The 18,065-nt window shown below is 38.2% G+C and overlaps 1 protein-coding gene across 1 annotated transcript in view; it reads left to right on the top strand.

Annotated features, from left to right (window-relative positions):
- TECPR2 (tectonin beta-propeller repeat containing 2) overlaps window positions 1–18,065 on the top strand; it is a 49,356-nt gene that overhangs the window by 18,910 nt on the left and 12,381 nt on the right. Inside the window, exons 11-17 of the mRNA XM_063290351.1 lie at window positions 475–648; window positions 2,588–2,768; window positions 3,998–4,139; window positions 6,673–6,913; window positions 8,699–8,788; window positions 9,820–10,053; window positions 17,062–17,210. Of these exons, the coding sequence (XP_063146421.1) occupies window positions 475–648; window positions 2,588–2,768; window positions 3,998–4,139; window positions 6,673–6,913; window positions 8,699–8,788; window positions 9,820–10,053; window positions 17,062–17,210 (1,211 nt within the window). The remainder of the gene's footprint in view (window positions 1–474; window positions 649–2,587; window positions 2,769–3,997; window positions 4,140–6,672; window positions 6,914–8,698; window positions 8,789–9,819; window positions 10,054–17,061; window positions 17,211–18,065) is intronic.

Below are 18,065 nucleotides of genomic sequence, written 5' to 3' on the forward strand. Positions count from 1 at the left end.
ATTTCCTTGTACTTATTATATCTGTACTTTCTTTGTAATGTGGAATTGTGGAAATAAGAATGATCAGCAAGAAGTCTTATTTGCAGAGCTTGCCTTGCAATTCAGTGCATGGTTTTATTCATTGGCTGGACACTTGAGAAGAAAGCTTACTTTGAGTTAGTATTTTTTTCATGTTTTGAGTTGTATTTACTGCCTTGTGGCTGTTCTCTACAACTCTACAACTGCCTTGTGGCTGTTCTGAAGAACCTAACCTTGTGTGTGTTCATTCATAATTGCTGCATTCTACATGTATTGGGGTATAATTTCCATACTTCCACCCCCTTGTCCCCACTGCCCTGGTGGCCAGTCTGTCACCAGGTTAGTGAAGACTGTCTTAGACTTTAAAATAGTTGCTGCTAGCAAATAAGAGAAATTCATTAGATTTAAAGGTGTTCTCTTGTGAATAATTTTATTTATGTGAGGTTTTTTCCACAGGGACTCTTCTGTGGAAGGTTGAGCAAAAAAGCAATAAAGCTTTTGCCTGTGGCAAAGTAACTATCAGAGGAAAACGTCATTGGTATGAAGCTTTACCTCAAGCAGCATTTGTATCCTTGAGTGATGACACAGCCTGGATTATCCGAACAAATGGTGATCTGTATTTACAGACAGGTATATGAGCTAGTCTTTGTTTTTCTTTGGAGTTACGTTTTTATTAAACTACATTCTGGGAGAATCCTCTGATGCTTCAGAAATTACTGGAGGTTTTTCAATAAAAAGTTCTGAGCAAGCAAGGCGGACAGTTTTTCCTGAAAGACGTTTTGTTTTCATCATTAGTCTTTCCTACAATGGGTTGATTATACTGTGGAGTCCAGTTGCAGTTCTGTTATGAAGTGATGGCAAAGCTTTGCTCGTTTGTACTGCAACCTAAAATGCTCTACACAACTTTGTTACATATTAATGCAAAAAATATTAATAGTAATGAAAATGTTCCCTGAAAGTAGAGAGTTTTTGAAAACCAAAACCAAACACAGATTATTAATTGCCTGCTACTGTTTGATTTCAACCATGTTAAATAGTTTTAGTCAAAAGTCCCTCATGGGCTTGTTGACTTGAAATTCAGACTTGCTGGTCTACAACGCCTTAGTTTAAACAACTCTAGGCAATGCATAATAATCAATGGCAATGAGTCAACCTACTTGTTACATGGTGCTATAGGATTCCCTCATCTAGTAGACTGGCTTTTCAGACACAAACAAGGCTGCACAGATGAAGGGGAATCAGCATATTTCTCTCCCCTGCTTGCAGAAGCATGCAGTTAGCAGGGTTTCATTCTTACTAAGTCTGGAACCAGCCCATTGTGTTCATGCTGCTGTGTGATACTAATGAGCAAGCAAATACATGGAAGCATCTATTTGTGTTCACAGTTTTCAGGCTTGGTGCTAAGTAATTCAGCAGTGGAAGGGATTTGTGTCTGAGTGGGCAGCCATAGAAATAGAAATTATAAATAAATAAATAGCCTCAGCATCAATAGGGAAAGTCATTTCTGTGTTAGAGAGCTTTGTATCTAACACCAGGATGACTTTTCCTTTATTGATTAGGAAAAAATATTCTGGCATTTCTAGAATTTCAAAACAGGAGTTGATTATTCTTTTGCCTTTGCTTGTGTACTTCATTATAATGAAGAAATATGTTTGTGATGATTGAACAGCCAGCTTTTTTCTGTGAGCTACTACTGGTTCTCACAGCAAGTATTTTGGTTTGTAATACAGTATGTTTTTGTTCTGCAGGAATTCTCAGATGTCTAGCCAACTGTGCCTCCCCTCTCCCTGAGAAATTTTATTTCACTCTTGGAAGCTCTACCAAAGATTGCAGTGAAACTTAGGGTGGGGAGATTATATATTTTGCCCCTGCTGTGGCAGCACATATGTGCTCCAGCAACTGTACAGGGTCTGATATTTGCTTACATGCAGTGGCCAACTTCAGTGGCAAAATATTTCCAAATCCCAGCCCCCCAAAATATAAAAACCTTTTAATCCTGTTGTTGAGAGGGTTTGTAATCCTGCTAATGGGAGCAGTGCCTGTTGCTTTGTTGCTGTCTATATACTGTTTTAAAATTCTGATACAGATACAGTGTGTGTATGTGTTTGTATATAAATGCATTTGGTAAGTGTACTTTTAGCAACCCATAATATATCCAGATCTGGGAAAAGAACACTTTGAAGAGGAAGTTAGGAATTAGGGTTATAGATTAGGGCTATATAAATATAGACAGTGCATTTTAACTCTGGTCAAAACTATGGTTCTTTGCTTGTATATGGTAATTATAAAGGCATGAATTTTATCCTGCAGTACTTTGCTGTTGGCTTGACTAAGTAAATATGAATGGGACTGGAAAACAATTGAAAAGAACCAGCATTGCACAGAGCAGAGAAATATATTAAAGGAACATACTCTGGGGATGGATATAATAATGTCATAAAGAAAGGTAGATCTGTTTTCCAAATAGATTATAAATTACATAGAAAGGAAATAAAAAACTGGGAAGGCAAACATTGTAAATATAAAAACGAAGTGATGCACTTACTGCTCTTCTGTATTTTACCTGAAGGACTCAGTGTGGATCGTCCCTGTGCCAGGGCAGTAAAGGTAGACTGTCCATACCAACTATCACAAGTTACAGCGAGAAATAATGTAATTTGGGCACTAACTGAGCAGCGTGTACTTCTCTTTCGTGAGGGAGTAAGCAGTTTCTGTCCTGAAGGAGAACAGTGGAAATGTGACATTGTAAGGTAAACAGTTTTTAATCAGTAGGCATGTCCTGTAACAGTTCTTGATTTTGCAAGGACCGGCATTTTCATCATCTTAGTTTGGACTTGCATGTGTTTAGACAACATATTGCATCACGGGAGAAGACAGTTTCCCAACTAGGACATCAGGTTTTATTGGTTTTTTGTTAGATGGTAGAAAAAGTATTGTTTTGAAACTCGGCAGAAGACAATGGAATAAAAACAGAGCAAACCTTCCCACCAGATGCCAGACCAACCAAACTCTCGACCGCATCTGCAACCCCGATGCTTGGGGGAAGAGCCAGGTTTTCAGGGCCTTTTGTGAACAATGAATTCTGACCCAAGGAAAACCAAACTCTGTTACCTGTCTCAATTTTGCAGATTGTTCATGACTGGCTGCTAACAGTTGTGTAGTTTGTTATGCTAGTAGCTCTTTCAAGACTTGAGCAGATTGATTAACTCTTTAGATTATATAGATTATATTTAAATTTAGCAGTATTTAATTTGCACTAAGTAACGTTTGGATATCTTTAAGATGAGCAATGGCATGATCAAGTAATCATTGTTATAATCGGTGGAATGTAAGTTTCAGTTTCCTTCAATAAAATTTATCTGCAAATATTAAGTTGTGCCCATTGGCTAAAATAATACATTATATCAGACCATTTTGATTTTAGTATATTGAACTGTAAATAAATAGAATGGGAATGCACACAGATTCCACTGTGGGTGGTATTTTTTTTGAGAAGAAGGAACACTTTCTGTAAGCATATTAGTAAGCCTTGGCAACAGTCATCTGTGCTTTAATCACCTCTAGAATTGACAATTGCAATGTATTTTATGTCAGGCTGCCTTAGAAAATTGTCTGGCATCTGCAATTGCTGCAGGCTGCAGTGGTCCATTTACTGCTGAGATCCACCAGTGCCATATAACATTAGCCTTATAGTCAACATGGTGGCTTCCAGTAGGCTTCTGGGTACTGTTCAGAATTATATTGAGAGACACCCCCTCCTTCACCGAGATCCAGATGGCACTCTCCCTAAAGAGATTCAGAAAGGCTGTTAAAATTTAGCTTTTCTAATGAACTTTTAATTAGCATTAAATATTTATGATTTTAAAACTGAGCATGGTAGTATTAATGATTTTATGTTCAGTCTTGTAAACTGACAGAAGTCCTTAAGGAATTGGTTGTATAAATATTGTAAATAAATAAATGTTGCTTGTTTTTGCAGTGAAATGCAAGGTCTAGAGCCGGTGTGTATTACTCTTGGAGACCAACAGACCATATGGATTTTAGATATCCATGGGAATCTGTGGTTTAGAACTGGCGTTGTTTCAAAGAAACCACAAGGGGATGACAACCACTGGTGGCAAGTAGGCATTTCCTATTCTATTTCCAGTACAAAGGGGGCTTACTTGGTGGTGAAGCTCAGATTTCTTACTTGCATTCATGATATTCTGGATTCAATCCCAGTCAAAAGATCTCAGGAAGTAGATTTGGGAAGATCCATACAATGAAACCTATCAGAGCTTGCCTTCCTAAGATAGTGATGAAATCATGCTTCATTTGCTAATTAAACGTAGATATCCATTGGTTATCTTGTTTCTTTGTTTTGTAGGAATACTACTCATAAATCTGTATTATGTTTATAATCAGATTCTGGATCTAGAGCTCCAGCCCTGATAAGATAGTTACCAAAAATGAGGGAAGGGAGTCTTGATATTCTACCAAGAAAAAAGTGGTAACATTCAACCAATCAATAAGCTTTATTACTTTCATTGAACAATTCAAAAAGAAAAAGAAAAAAAGGAAAGAAAACAATTCTGAGATAGAAAATAAAAATATTAACAAAACTAATAATTATAAAACATATTTTACAAATTGTAAAGCAAAACTTAGCCACATTCAGAATAGTAACAGATGGCTATACAAATCTGATCAGTAAACAAGCAAACAAACAAACATTCATTTAACAGTACAGAGGAATACATATGTTAGAAAGTTGTAAGGACATGGAAGGTACAACAACAACAATCACTGTAATAAGGTATTTATATTCTATCTTTCTATTCTGGCAAGCAGTTAAGGTACTACATAACAAAATGTAAAACCAAAACAGAACATAAAAATGTAGAAATACAAATTAAAAATAATAAAATACTAAAATTATCTTAAAAAATCTGATGAAAGAGGTGCAGCTTTACTGATTTACTAAATTTAAGATAGTGGGGACCAAACCATCTTTCAAGGGAATGAATAACAGCTTGGCAGCTACACAGGAGAAGGCCTTTTCCCGTGGTTCCAGAAAAAATAAGCCTTGAATGCAAGGCATCTTCAAAAGGCTGTTTCCTGCTGATTTTACTAACCACAAGTTTGTAATTGGACTTTAGTAAAAGGAAGATAAGAGCCAGCTTGGTGTAATGGTGAAGGCATCAGGCTAGAAACTGGGAACCATGAGTTCTAGTCCCGCCTTAGGCACAAAGCCAGCTGGGAGACCTTGGGCCAGTTGCTCTCTAGGAAGCAGGCAATAGCAGACCACTTCTGAAAACTTGCCAAGAAAACTGCAGGGACTTGTCCAGGCATTCACCAGGAGTCAAGACTGACTTGAAGGCACCCCTGCCAGGAAGATATTTAAATATTTAATTTCACAATGTAGCATTCCCTTAGAATAGCCTTTACCAATCTGGTGTCTTCCAGTTGAATTGAACTTCATCTTCTGCCAGGACTGCAAACTGTGACATGTGATGGTGCCAGATTGAGAAATGCTTCCTAAACTTAGTTTCTCTCAATCATTCACTTTTTTGGTGGCTTCCATGGCTTAAGATGGCTGTATCTTTTTGAGACATTACATCTTGTTTTGGCTGGACTAGCAGGCTATCAGAGAGTTCTTGTCAAATACAGGATTTTTGTCCCCTCGTCTGTCTTGCATATTCCTTTTTTAAAAAGGGTATGCTGTACTGCTGCTGTTAATACAGCATCCAGTTTGTTGAGCATGACTCTTTTTAACAGTCTCTAAAGGGACTGTTAAATCTGCTGGGATATTTCCAAGCTATTGAATGTTCTTGTTAACACACCACACAGCTCACTGTAGTACTCTCAGCAGTTTTTACTGTCCTACTTCCAAAGTGTGAAATTGAAATAAGTCACATGCAAGGCATCCAGAACTCTGAATGATACAATTTGCATGCCAGTTCTTCCCCCCATCAAAGTCAGAATAATTGCAAATTTGAGATATATTCCAGCCAAAAAGAAATACTTTAAGTCTTCCAAGTCCACCTGAAGAAGTAGATTGACGCATACATTTTCATATTAAATTCAGTGAGCCTTGAAGGGCTGGATACCAATTGGGGTCATGTGTAAGATTTTTTTAAATGTTTGTTTGTTTGTTTATTTATTTATCTAATTTGTCCCCACCCATCTCCTCCCGTCGCGGGACTCTGGGCGGTTTACAACAATTGATTAAAACAATAAAATACACAGAATAAAATGCAATAATAAATAATATAAATAAAGGTAAAAATAAAGAATCCAGGTGGTGAAGAATCTAAAACAGTCCAAGTGTGGGAGGAGTGGTCTATAGCAACCATCCCCACGTAGATCTATTCCCCTCTCCACCCCAAGCAAGGCGGCAGAACCAAGTTTTCAGACTCTGCTGAAAGGCCAGGAGCGATGGGTCCAATCTCACCTCCAGGGGCATCATGTTCCACAGGGCGGGAGCTACTGCAGAGAAGGCCCGCTTCCTGGACCCCGCCAGATGAAATGTTCCTAAAAATGTGAATAATGAAAGGCTGTATGCTGTTGGAAGGAGAGTTGTTGTTCTTGATGGAGTCTTCCTGTGATGTAACAAGAGAGGTCTTAATGTTCTCTGAAAATGAATTAGTCCTTTTGTGTATTTAACTCCCCCAGGTAAGCATTACAGATTATGTTGTGTTTGACCAGAGCAGCCTTTTCCAGACAATAATCCATGCAACCCAAACAGTAGCAACAGCAGCCCAGACTCCTGTTGAGAAGGTGGCAGACAAACTGCGCACAACTTTCTGGTCACAGCAGCTTCAGTGTCAACCAAGCCTACTTGCAGTCAACAGCAGTGGTGTCTGGATTTCCTCTGGGAAAAATGAATTCCATGTTGCAAAGGGAAGCCTCATTGGTAAGTGCATTTTTGTTGCTGAGGTTTCTTTTAAACTTAACCAGTTAGTATATGCACATTTAACAATGCAGTGATATGTTCTATTCCTACCAATTATTTAAATGTAGAAGATGTCCAGACACATTTATTTTGAGCAGTAGTGATCAATATCTTGTCCATTGTGCCATTCCTGGGCATAGTGCATACTGTCCAACCCATACATCACTTTGTGAGTGGAAGAGGCATGTGAGAATCAGCAAACAGATAGAACTTGGCTGTATCATAGCCAAGCATGCAGAGCCTGATGCTTCTTTCCTGGCATATATTCCTGTGGCCTAGTGTGTTTTGCCATCTCTGTTTTAAATTATTACATTTATATTACTCCATTCCTCCAGAGATCTTCTAAATAGCTCACAAAGGATTTCCAGGCAGACTTATTTTTTCTGGGTGCTGGCCTGACCCAGTCTTGCTTAGATTTAATGAGGTTGCTGCATCATGTGCCTTTAAGCCAAGAACAAATACAATGTATGCATGTTGTGTTGAATTGCCAGATTTTAAATTTTAAAAAATGTAAAAGATGTTAGTGGTGGAGGTATGAGAATGAGTCCTATCTAGACATTTTCAATTCACCTGAGACCTGTTCTACGTTTTTATTTCAATTATGTGTAGTTCAATTAATTTTCAGAAACTCTTTGTATGTAAAAATGAAAAAAAAGAGAAGAAATCTGCCTTGTTTATAGTACCTTAAAACTGAATGAGAGGATTGTGGAATGGTTTATATATCAAGCAAAATCCAACAGTTATGAACACTGACATTCTAATATTCTACATTGGTTTGGTACTGATAACGGCAAAAGAAACTGAAATGCTTGAAGTTTCAAAATATATTTCAGATACATCAGTAGGACTGGGTGTTGGATATCAGGGTTCAAGATCCATACGTACGTGTATTAGAGTATGAATTAATTTACTCAACATTCCCACACCAGAGTAGGCAACCTCATTTCCTCCATATGATTTGGCCAGTACAGCCAATAACAAGAAATTGGGGTGTATAGAAGGACAGACTGCCTGAGCAGATTAAAAGTACCTGTGCTTCTTCCTCCTGTCCCTTCTTGGCCCTCCCTATCATCAGGACAACCCATCTGCCAAACAAACAGAAGTGTCTTATAATCCAAACTTTTGGGAGAAAAAGTAGTCTGCTCCTGCTTTAGATTATCTAAGATCTTAAATAGGCTAGATTGGAATAGGAAACATCAGAGAAGGAAAGATTGCATAGCTTATTATACAGAAGAAAGTAATAGGTCAAACTGGATTGTAAAGAATATCTTGTTAGGGTGTAGAGGACAGAGGGAATGGCCTTGAAGGGCAGGAGGAAGAGCTGCTACCAAGGCAATGGTCAGATAAGAAGGACTTGACCCTGGGCCAAGAAAATGTCTCAGACAAGCCCCTCCCTAGTTCACATGAAGATAAGGTGAGGGAGGGGAAAGCACATTCAGACCTGCAAGATTCTGTTACTATAGCTGTTAGAATAAAAGTAATCCTAATTTATATGGCATTGGTTTCTTTGTGTGGTCTACCTTGTTGGGCTGACATAGGGCTACCACGCTTTGAATGGAATCTTGTCTCTGAATTCATAGTAATTTTCATTATTTGGTCAAAATGAAAATTGAAATCCAGCAATATAGAATATGTTCTTTAAAATGAAAACCTAAAGAACAAAAATGGAGTTTAGACATTACTCACTGCACATGGGGCAGGGTTTTTTTTTTTAATTATTCATGGTCTTCCTGCTTTCTTTTGCAGGTACATATTGGAATAATGTTATACCTCGTGGCACTGCTTCAGCTACAAAATGGGCTTTTGTGTTGGCTTCTGCAGCTCCAACAAAAGAAGGTTAAAAACTAGTCTCTCTCTCTCCCTCTCTCTCTCTCTCTCTCTCTCTCTCTCTCTCTCTGTGTTTGTATGTTTCTGCTAGGCTAAAGAAGCATGTAAACTGACCTTTGACACCATTTTGTTTAAACATAAAATATTCTTGGAACTGGATAATTTAAGAAAATGTTTAGTTCTAAGTTAAGGTCATTAATACATAGCAAAAAGAAAGGGAATAAAAAATTGGAAATTCCTGCTCTTACTAAACCTTTAATTTGCACTGTGATTTAAGAACTTATAGGGTTCTTGCCAATCCCTTTAAACCATTGATTCACTGGGAATCCATGTATTACATTTTATAAATGATTAAGTAAAACTATAGCTTTAAAATTTGTCATTTATTTTTTATATGTCTCATCCCCTCCACATTTTGCATAATCTCCAGTCTAATGTTTTATAGATATACCAAGTTGTCATATTACTATATTTTTCTCAGTGCTGTACAGTTTAAGATTCTTCTGTTCATATTCTTCTGTTAACAGTTTTATTTTAGAACAGTGCCAACATATTATGATAATTAACTAATTTTATGTTTATCTCCTGAGTGGATGAAACATTTGTATATATTTTTATTAATTTAAAATAAATCCTCCCTTATGTGAACGACATCAGCAATTTGTATTGACTCATGCTCTGCTTGTTGGTTTCCCAGAAACATCTAGTTATTGTGGAAGACAGGATGCTAGGGTAAAACAGCCAGTGATTTGAAAGAGTAGGGTTCTTGTACAATTCTTAAAGAACTGTTTCTTAGCCTCAGTTTTTTTAAAGTCTGGAATACAGGAATAACTTTGTAAAATCTTATAGGGTGTTTTACGGTTTCCAGAGATTATGCCTGTGAGATGTATTGACTGCCTTATGAAAATATTAATACTAATTATATTGGTATTATCTTAGAACACATATTTTGCTTTATGTACAGGTACTGAATTATTTTTTAATGTTGAAGGTTTCTACAAAAAAATGAGTTTACAATGAAAACTTTGTCCTTCCTTCAGGAAGTTTCTTATGGTTGTCCCAAAGTAGCAAAGACCTGTTTTGTGTTAGTGATCAGAATCCTCAGTTCCATCCTTCAACTGTTCAGCTACCTCCTGATGGTGAAATGGTATATTATTCAGCCTGCCAGGATGCAATATGGAGCTTGAATAGTCTGGGACAGGTCTTCATAAGGACACTTTCACCAAATTGCCCAACTGGCATGCATTGGACCAAACTGGACCTTACTCAGTTAGGTAAATCTAATTGTGTATTCTTAGAAAATTCTTAGCTGAAATGCAAATAATCAGACTGTATGCTCTGTATAATCGATAAGTGTTTACACACAGAATTGTTCTGATGTTTGAAATGTAATGATAATAATTAAATATGGATAAATTGTTATAACAGTTTTTGAAACTCCTGCCGTACTAGCCACAGAGAAAAGATTTGACAAAGAGTTAGATAACCAGTTGTGTTTATAGAAGAGAATGATCAATATTTTCAGGAAAAGGGATAATGATGTCAAGGCAGTAAGTTTTGATGTGCTGTTTTGAATATGAGTATTCTACATTATGTTCAGAAAGCTTTTTACTAAGTAAAATATGCAACTGAAATCTGATTATAATCTAGGCATTGGATGTCAGTTCTGGGGGCTGGCGGGGTGGAGTTCATGTGCATACACATTTTCATTTTTGTACCTTTTTTCATGCTAGCTGACTCTTCTCCTTGTCTCCCTCTCTTTCCCTGCCACTAGTAGCCATTGGGCTTTTTAAAAACACCCGTTGGTGTCAGTAGAGATGTTTTAAAATCCCAGTTGCAGGCTAGAGTGGAAGTCTGTGAGCCAGAGGAGAAGCCCTGAAATGTAGAGATCCCCTTGTTCTCTGCGACCTAAAGGAGTAGGGAGATAATGCAGGAAATAAGACTGTCAAGGCAAATAAAAGTGCTGGATATCAGTCGTTTGCCTGGGACTCCATCTCTAGCACAGCAGGACATTTAACCATTATCCCTGACTTAAGTGGGGAGATCAAGCAACATCGTTACTTTTAATGTTAATATTCACTGCCCAGCATTGTCTCTATGGTTCCCTATCATTTCATAGAAAAGATGAATTTTTATCTTCTTTTCTGAAAAAAGGTTTTGTAGTTTAAAATCAAGAAAACCATTTCTGATTAAATCCCATTAAGCATTAGAGAATTAGCATAATGCACCAATGGATTTTGAAATTTCAACTCTGCTCAGTCGTTTTTTCGTGTACTTGAATAGTCATCATAGCTTGTGACTTAATTAGGCTTGCTGTGTTAAATTCAGAATTTCTACAATAAAGTCAAATGGAATTTGGCAGTGTGCTAGCTGACAGAAATATATGATTATCTGGGTGAACAATTCACATCAGTGAAACACCCAAAATTGGAGTGGGAATAGAATCTGAAAATACTATGCAATAAGTGTATATTTGAACTTCAGATTGTGCTGCACATGTAAATAAGTGTCCAACAATGCAGAGCAGATGATTTGTGACTCCTTGTTCCTGGTGCTTATTTAGATCAACCAACAGCTGAGCCATCAAGCACTGGAGTCAATGTGATCAAAAACGTTTTATGCTGAGGAGTGATTTTTAATAGCTCTACTGAAAGTTAAATCAATAGAAAAATAATCCTAATGTTTTCTTCCCTTCAAACTACTTTTGGTTGGTTAGATGTTGTATAACAATATTGAAATAAAGGCAGAATTTAAGAGATTATAAAGGAATAAGCGGCGATTAATACTTTCATTTCGTTTTGATTTTATTCCAGTTTTGATGAATTCATTTTAAGGTTTTATCTTTAGCCACGTAGTTAAAATATTTCATTCATCCACTTAATTGTTTGATGTGGCATTCTTCTTTGCTTGGTCCATATTATATCTATATATTTAAGACTGATGGAGTGGAACTACCAGTGGGCCACATAGCAGACATACAGACCAGCTATAAGTACCTTGGTATCCCACAGTCACATGGGAACCACCATGAGGAAGCAAGGAAGACAGCAACATCCCAGTACCACCAAAGGATAAGACAGGTCCTGAAGAGCCAGCTCAACGGGAAAAACAAGATCCACACCATCAACACATACGTCCTGCCAGTCATCAGTCACCCTGCCGATGATAGTGAGCTGGCCAAAGGAGGACATGGAGGCTGCCGATGTGAAGACCCAGAAGCTCCTCACAGTGTACAGAGGTTTCCACCCCAACTCCAACACCCAGAGAGTGTACATCAGGCGGAAAGAGGGTGGATGGGGTCTGGAAACTGTCAAAGCCACTGTCCTGGATGAAACCCAGAGCATCCAAGATGGCACCCAAAGATGAGCTGCTGAGAGAATGCCTGAGGCAGCAGCAGACATGGGAGGAAGATCAAGTGGAGGAAGTGCTCTGCATGGGACATACAGATAGCTGAGGTGGCTGACATTGGGAAATCCTACCAGTGTCTGGAAAGGGCTGGACTAAAAGACAGCACTGAAGCACTAATTATAGCAGCACAAGAACAGGCACTAAGCACCAAATCCATAGAAGCAGGGGTCTACCACACTAGACAGGACCCAAGGTGCAGACTGTGCAGAGAAGCCTCAGAGACAGTCCAACACATAGTGGCAGGGTGTAAGATGCAGGCAGGAACAGCATACACTGAACTGCACAACCAAGTAGCTGGCATTGTGCACAGAAACATCTGCACAGTGTATGGGCTAGACCCTCCCAAGTCCAGATGGGAGATTCCACAGAAGGTCGTGGAGAATGACAGGGCTAAGATGTTGGACGTCCAGATCCAGACAGGCAGGCAGGTACTGGCCTATCAACTGGACATCGTGGTAGTAGACAAGGACCAGAAGACAGCAGTGGTGATAGCTGTAGCGGTGCCAAGTGACAGCAACATCAGGAAGGAGTATGAGAAGCTGGCGAAGTACCAGAGCCTGAAAAAGGAACTAGAGAGGATATGGAAAGTGAAGGCCAAAGTGGTCCCAGTGGTGGTAGGAGCACTCAGGGCTGTGACTCCTAAGCTGGGAGAGTGGCTCCAACAGATCCCAGGAACAACATCAGAACTCTCTGTCCAGAAGAGTGCAGTGCTAGGAACAGCTAAGATACTGCACAGAACCCTCAAACTCCCAGGCCTCTGGTAGAGGACCTGCGGTTGAGGAAGAACACTTCACCCATAGGGGTGAGAAGGGAATGTTTATATACACAGACAGACACACACCACAAGAATAAGCAAGTTATTTACAAGTTTTTTTTCATGATTAGTCTGTTTTGAGGCTTTCTTTCCAGCTTGGGTGACCTTTTTATTTTCTCTTTCAGAGGTTTTCTTTCATTATACTCTGTGTGTGTGTGTGTGTGTGTGTAATATAGGTGTATACTTTTTTTACCTATTTAAGTACAATACACTGTCTTTCATTTAAAAAGTGCTATGATTGTCTCAGAAACAAGGGCAGGTTTTGTGCCACAATCTCAAAATTCTGAAGTGAACAGCCATTTGGCACCTATCCTTAAGATGTATAGAAGAACTTTGGGAAATTATGCAGCAGGGAACCTGCAAATGGCATAGCTTTGCTCATGTTGCCAAATCAGATCATTTTGGTTGTTTTTTACAAACTCATTGGTAGATAGAAATGGTAGATTGTCTGTTTACGTGCTGAAGATTTTGTGGTCTCTTCTGTTCACATTCACCTATAGCAATTCTTGCCATTTATTTTAGTAGAGCTTATTTAGTTTCATAGTTGATAGGTTTCTTTTGTAAGGAACTGAACATCTTCAAAATTTCCATTCAGAAACTTGTCTCCTTTTGCATTTTGATGCTTTTTTTCACATAATACATAAAACACACAGTCAGACATAAAGCAACATTTGACAGCACTTTTTAAAAAAAACTTTCAAGATGGTCTTTTGGATGGCCCTTTCAGGTGGTCTGTGTCTTCATGCATATGATGGAAGATACTATACTCAGATTTAAACATTGGGGAATTGCTCAGTAGGCCCTGGTCCATAAATACACTTTTTTTCTTATTTACCATGTGGTCTCTGATCTTATTTTTTGGCTGATAAAATACAGTATAAAGGTCTTGATGCCAATATGAGAAGGCATCTTGTGCCAATCCTATGTCACCCTGCAGATTTTCCATAATAAGTGTTACTATAAGAGATACTAAAACGTTTATTTGAGGGTAAATATAGGCCAAGGCATTGTAAATAAGGAAACAGTTATTATAAAGGGTGGCTTTGTGTCCTTTGGATTCCACTCAGAGTATTCTATAGCAAAAAAGCATTTCAGTACTTCTTATTGGCAAAGGAATACAACTTTTCATGTGTTTATCACTGTTGCTTACAAGAGTGTTTCCCCATTTGCACCTAATCTGCTCTGGCAATATCTTTCCTCAGTCTTGTCCCCTTAATGTTGCCTTCATCTTGTCCCCAGCTGATGAATGAATCAATTTTAATTCACCTGTTGTGTGCCAGTGTTAAAATAGTGTTTTATTCCATAAGCTAACAGCATCCAGCAACAGCCACAAGATAGATAAAATCTGTTATACCTGTCATCCATTAAGTTGGAGGCAATGTCAAGCGATTGGAATTGGATGGACCAAAACAGCTTATTGGCCATTTTAGGCTGACGTGAACATGCCCCTCCTGTCTAGTCCCTCTGCCCTCATTCTGATTTACCTCCCTAAAGAGCTGTACTCTGCTAGATGGTCTAAACAGAATTGCACAATAGCACTAGAATGCTTACCCTGTAGTTCTGTTAATTTTATCTCTGTGGCCCTTACTGGTTTAGCTCAAGGTTGAAACAGAAAAAAGTGGAACAGTGCAATCAAACCACCCTTCATTACCTGCTGAATAAAGCATGGCAGAATTTGAAAGTTAGCATTTGTAGCCTGCAAGAAAAGAAGATAAACCTTAAATAAAAGTGCTGCTTGTGACTCAGTTTCATTTGCAACTCTTTTTATTTTCTCCAAAAAATTTCATTCAGCTCAGAATGGAATGTAGGAGGAAGGACTTGGGAAGCAGCCTAGGAATGACAGACAGAAGCCTGCAGTAAGGGCCATTGCATACCTAGAACAGGCTGTGATTGGCAGGTGGTTTTTTTGCTGGCTGGTGACATGCAGAAAATGAAGAATGGGAAAGCCAGAAGAATCAGCTAGTGTCTTTGCCTGCTATGCAAGACGGCTCCATTGAGCATTGAGTCAGAACGGACATAGTAGAGGCAAGTTAGGGATCATCTCTGGCAGTCACACATTTCTGTCAGCTCAAACATAGGTGGGTAGCATTTAACTCAGTTGGGGAAGGCCCTTAATGTGGGATTTCATTTCCTGCATTCTGCCATATTTGAAAAGATTATGTGATTTTCTGCTTAAGTTTCTAAACAATGAACAGTTGCAGTAGTGATGGCTATTAGAGCATTTTGCTTTAAATGGTTCCTTTCTTAATAGGAACATTACATCTGATAATGGGATATTCCAATCACATTTCAGAATATTTTACTAATCAGTTTGAAATGTAAATATTTCTTTTTGTTTTCGTTTTGCAAAATGCTGCCACGCCTTCCTGCACATTTGCATTATTTCCCATTGTAGCTATTTATTTATTCATTTTCTATCCTGCCTTTATTATTTTTATAAATAACTCAGGGCAGCAAACATACCTAATACTCCTTCCTCCTCCTATTTTCCCCACAACAACCCTGTGAGGTGAGTTGGGCTGAGACAGAGGGACTGGCCCAAGGTCACCCAGCCGGCTTTTGTGCCTAAGGCGGGACTAGAACTCGTAGCCTCCTGGTTTCTAGCCCATTGCCTTAACCACTAGACCAAACTGGCTGTGCTTTTTCTTCTGTATTTCTAAGATGGTATATACAAATTCTAGACCCAGTAATATCACATCTCAGTCAAATACCTGTAGCCTTCTTTCCTTGCATCCTTCTAAAATCCAAGAACATAGCTGAAAATTCTAGGAACAATACTCTGTTGTTGGAACATTGATGAACAACTTGGGAGAGTTATTTCATACCTTTATCTTTCTATTTCAATCTTAGAAAAAGCAGCAAAATGTTGATGCTGTTTTACTGAAAATAAAAATACATGCCCTGTGAATTATACAGCTCTTTAAGATAAGAGCTTCTTATTACCATTGCATACTGGAAATGAAAAAGTAACTAATCTTGAGATATTTATCTCATAGACCTCATCAGCAGCCATTATTTGCTAGTAACATTTGGAATGTTAAACATTAAAATGTATTTATAGACTTGGTCTGCAAGCTTGGCTGTCTCCCAGGGAGAGTTCACTTGAGTTCATGTGAAAACCTTCATCTCTTAATTATACAACAAATTGTGTTCCGTTACACTGCATGGAGAGTTCCTTTCCCTATTCTTAATTTAGCGGCATACTATTTTAGTAGCAGTACATATATAATATATTGTGCTCTGTTATCCTAGGATGCTTCAATAAACAGGAGTTGCTAAATGAAAAAAAGACATTTTTCTTTCCTTTGGTTTTAGCATCAACCTTCTGTTGTAGATGTAATCTATAGTCCACTGTTCCTTGCATATTCTGTGAATATGTGATTTTGTGTAATAAATTCAGGTGATCTTTCTAAGATGAGGCAGGGAACTGATGGTAGCACTTTCGTCATGTGTGCTTGTAAAGAATTATATATTTATATGTGAAGTCTTCAGTCAATAGGCCTGAAAGGAACATACTTTCTGATTAGACTCTACCCTACTCACTGTAGAGGTAACCTGAACTGGAACATCAGCTTCTCTATTCTTGACAGTAAAGTGAGAATTTCATGTGCGAATTCCTCTGCAAGTATAGAAACCTCTTTAGTGAAGAAAATAGTAAAGCAGCCCCTCCCAAGATCTGTATGTGCAAAGAATGCCCAAAGAGGGCAGAGGGGTACACTCTAGATAATCTAGTGTAAGAGTGTCCAACATTGGGCCTGGTAGGCACATTTGGTATTTTGAGAGCATATTTGGGGCACTGTAGTTATTGGTGGTGGGACGTATCTGCTTAATAAGTCTGAAGTCCAAATTACTTTTGATGAAATATGTGCTTAGATCTCCCTTTTTATTGTATATTAAAATGGTTGTGGAATACTGGAGAAGAGTATTTAATTCCCCACCCACCTGAAACCAATATTAGTCGGGTGGAGGGAATACAATAACTGTGTAGATTAAGCCTAACTGGTGTCATAAATCACAGTTGAAAAGGCTAACTAACTGAAAGTCTCCCACTTCTGATTAGGTGCTGTGAAACTTACAAGTTTAGCATGTGGAAATCAGCACATCTGGGCCTGTGACAGCTGTGGTGGGATTTATTTCCGGGTTGGAACTCAGCCTCTGAACCCAAATTTGATGCTGCCTGCATGGATAATGATTGAGCCACCCATCCAGGTAAAACAACCATTCTTTCAACTAGTCACTTATCTGTATGTTGTTGACATGAAAGGATCTTGCATTTCTCCAGTTATGGATATAAAGATTTCAAGCTGTAGACTTAGAAATATTTGACAAGCTTTCTCAACCCTAAAAAGTAAATTGGATAAGAGAAGGGAGTGGCTAAAACATTTCTGGGGTGAGGTGGATGAAAGTGTTCTATAATAAAATCTGTACTGCTAGGTGTTGTCCTATTCCTTTTGTTTTGTTTAACTCCTCCTCTTCCTTCCATAAAAAATAGTTCTGTAGCAAAGTTATCAATATTCTTTAAATAGAGAAGTTTCTATTAAGTGCTAAACTAGCTAAACCTATTTCATCTGCTCCTCTGTATGTTTTCTGGCCAACAAAGCAAGGCTTCTAGTTTCACTCATTTATTCAACATTCTGCTCATAAATAAATCTTTTTTGTTGCTTGATCTGGTCATTCTGTTGAATAGTACACTGTCAAATTGAACTTGGGTCAATATGTTCAGTGCGATACAATGCTTGATTTCCACATGTGCTTTCAAGAAGTCCAAGTATATTCATACACATGTGATTTCTGTGTTGAAGGATGAGATACCATCCTTCAAGGATGTGAAATGTGGTTTGTTCATGCTCAGGTTTGCATATGAAAACTTGATGAATCTTTGCACTTGTTTTTGATGTAGCCTGGTGATGGGAATGCAACACGGATTTTGACATTAACAACTGAGGTTAAATGTCTTGAAATCTGTCCATCATTAGTTAGTTTCTGTTTAAAGAAAGGCCACGTAAAAGCCATGGAAAAAAAATACCAAACAGGCCTGCTGATATTACTGACACTGATTAAAGC

This window comes from Candoia aspera, chromosome 1 (genome assembly GCF_035149785.1).
Source record: "Candoia aspera isolate rCanAsp1 chromosome 1, rCanAsp1.hap2, whole genome shotgun sequence".
Lineage (NCBI taxonomy): Eukaryota > Metazoa > Chordata > Lepidosauria > Squamata > Boidae > Candoia > Candoia aspera.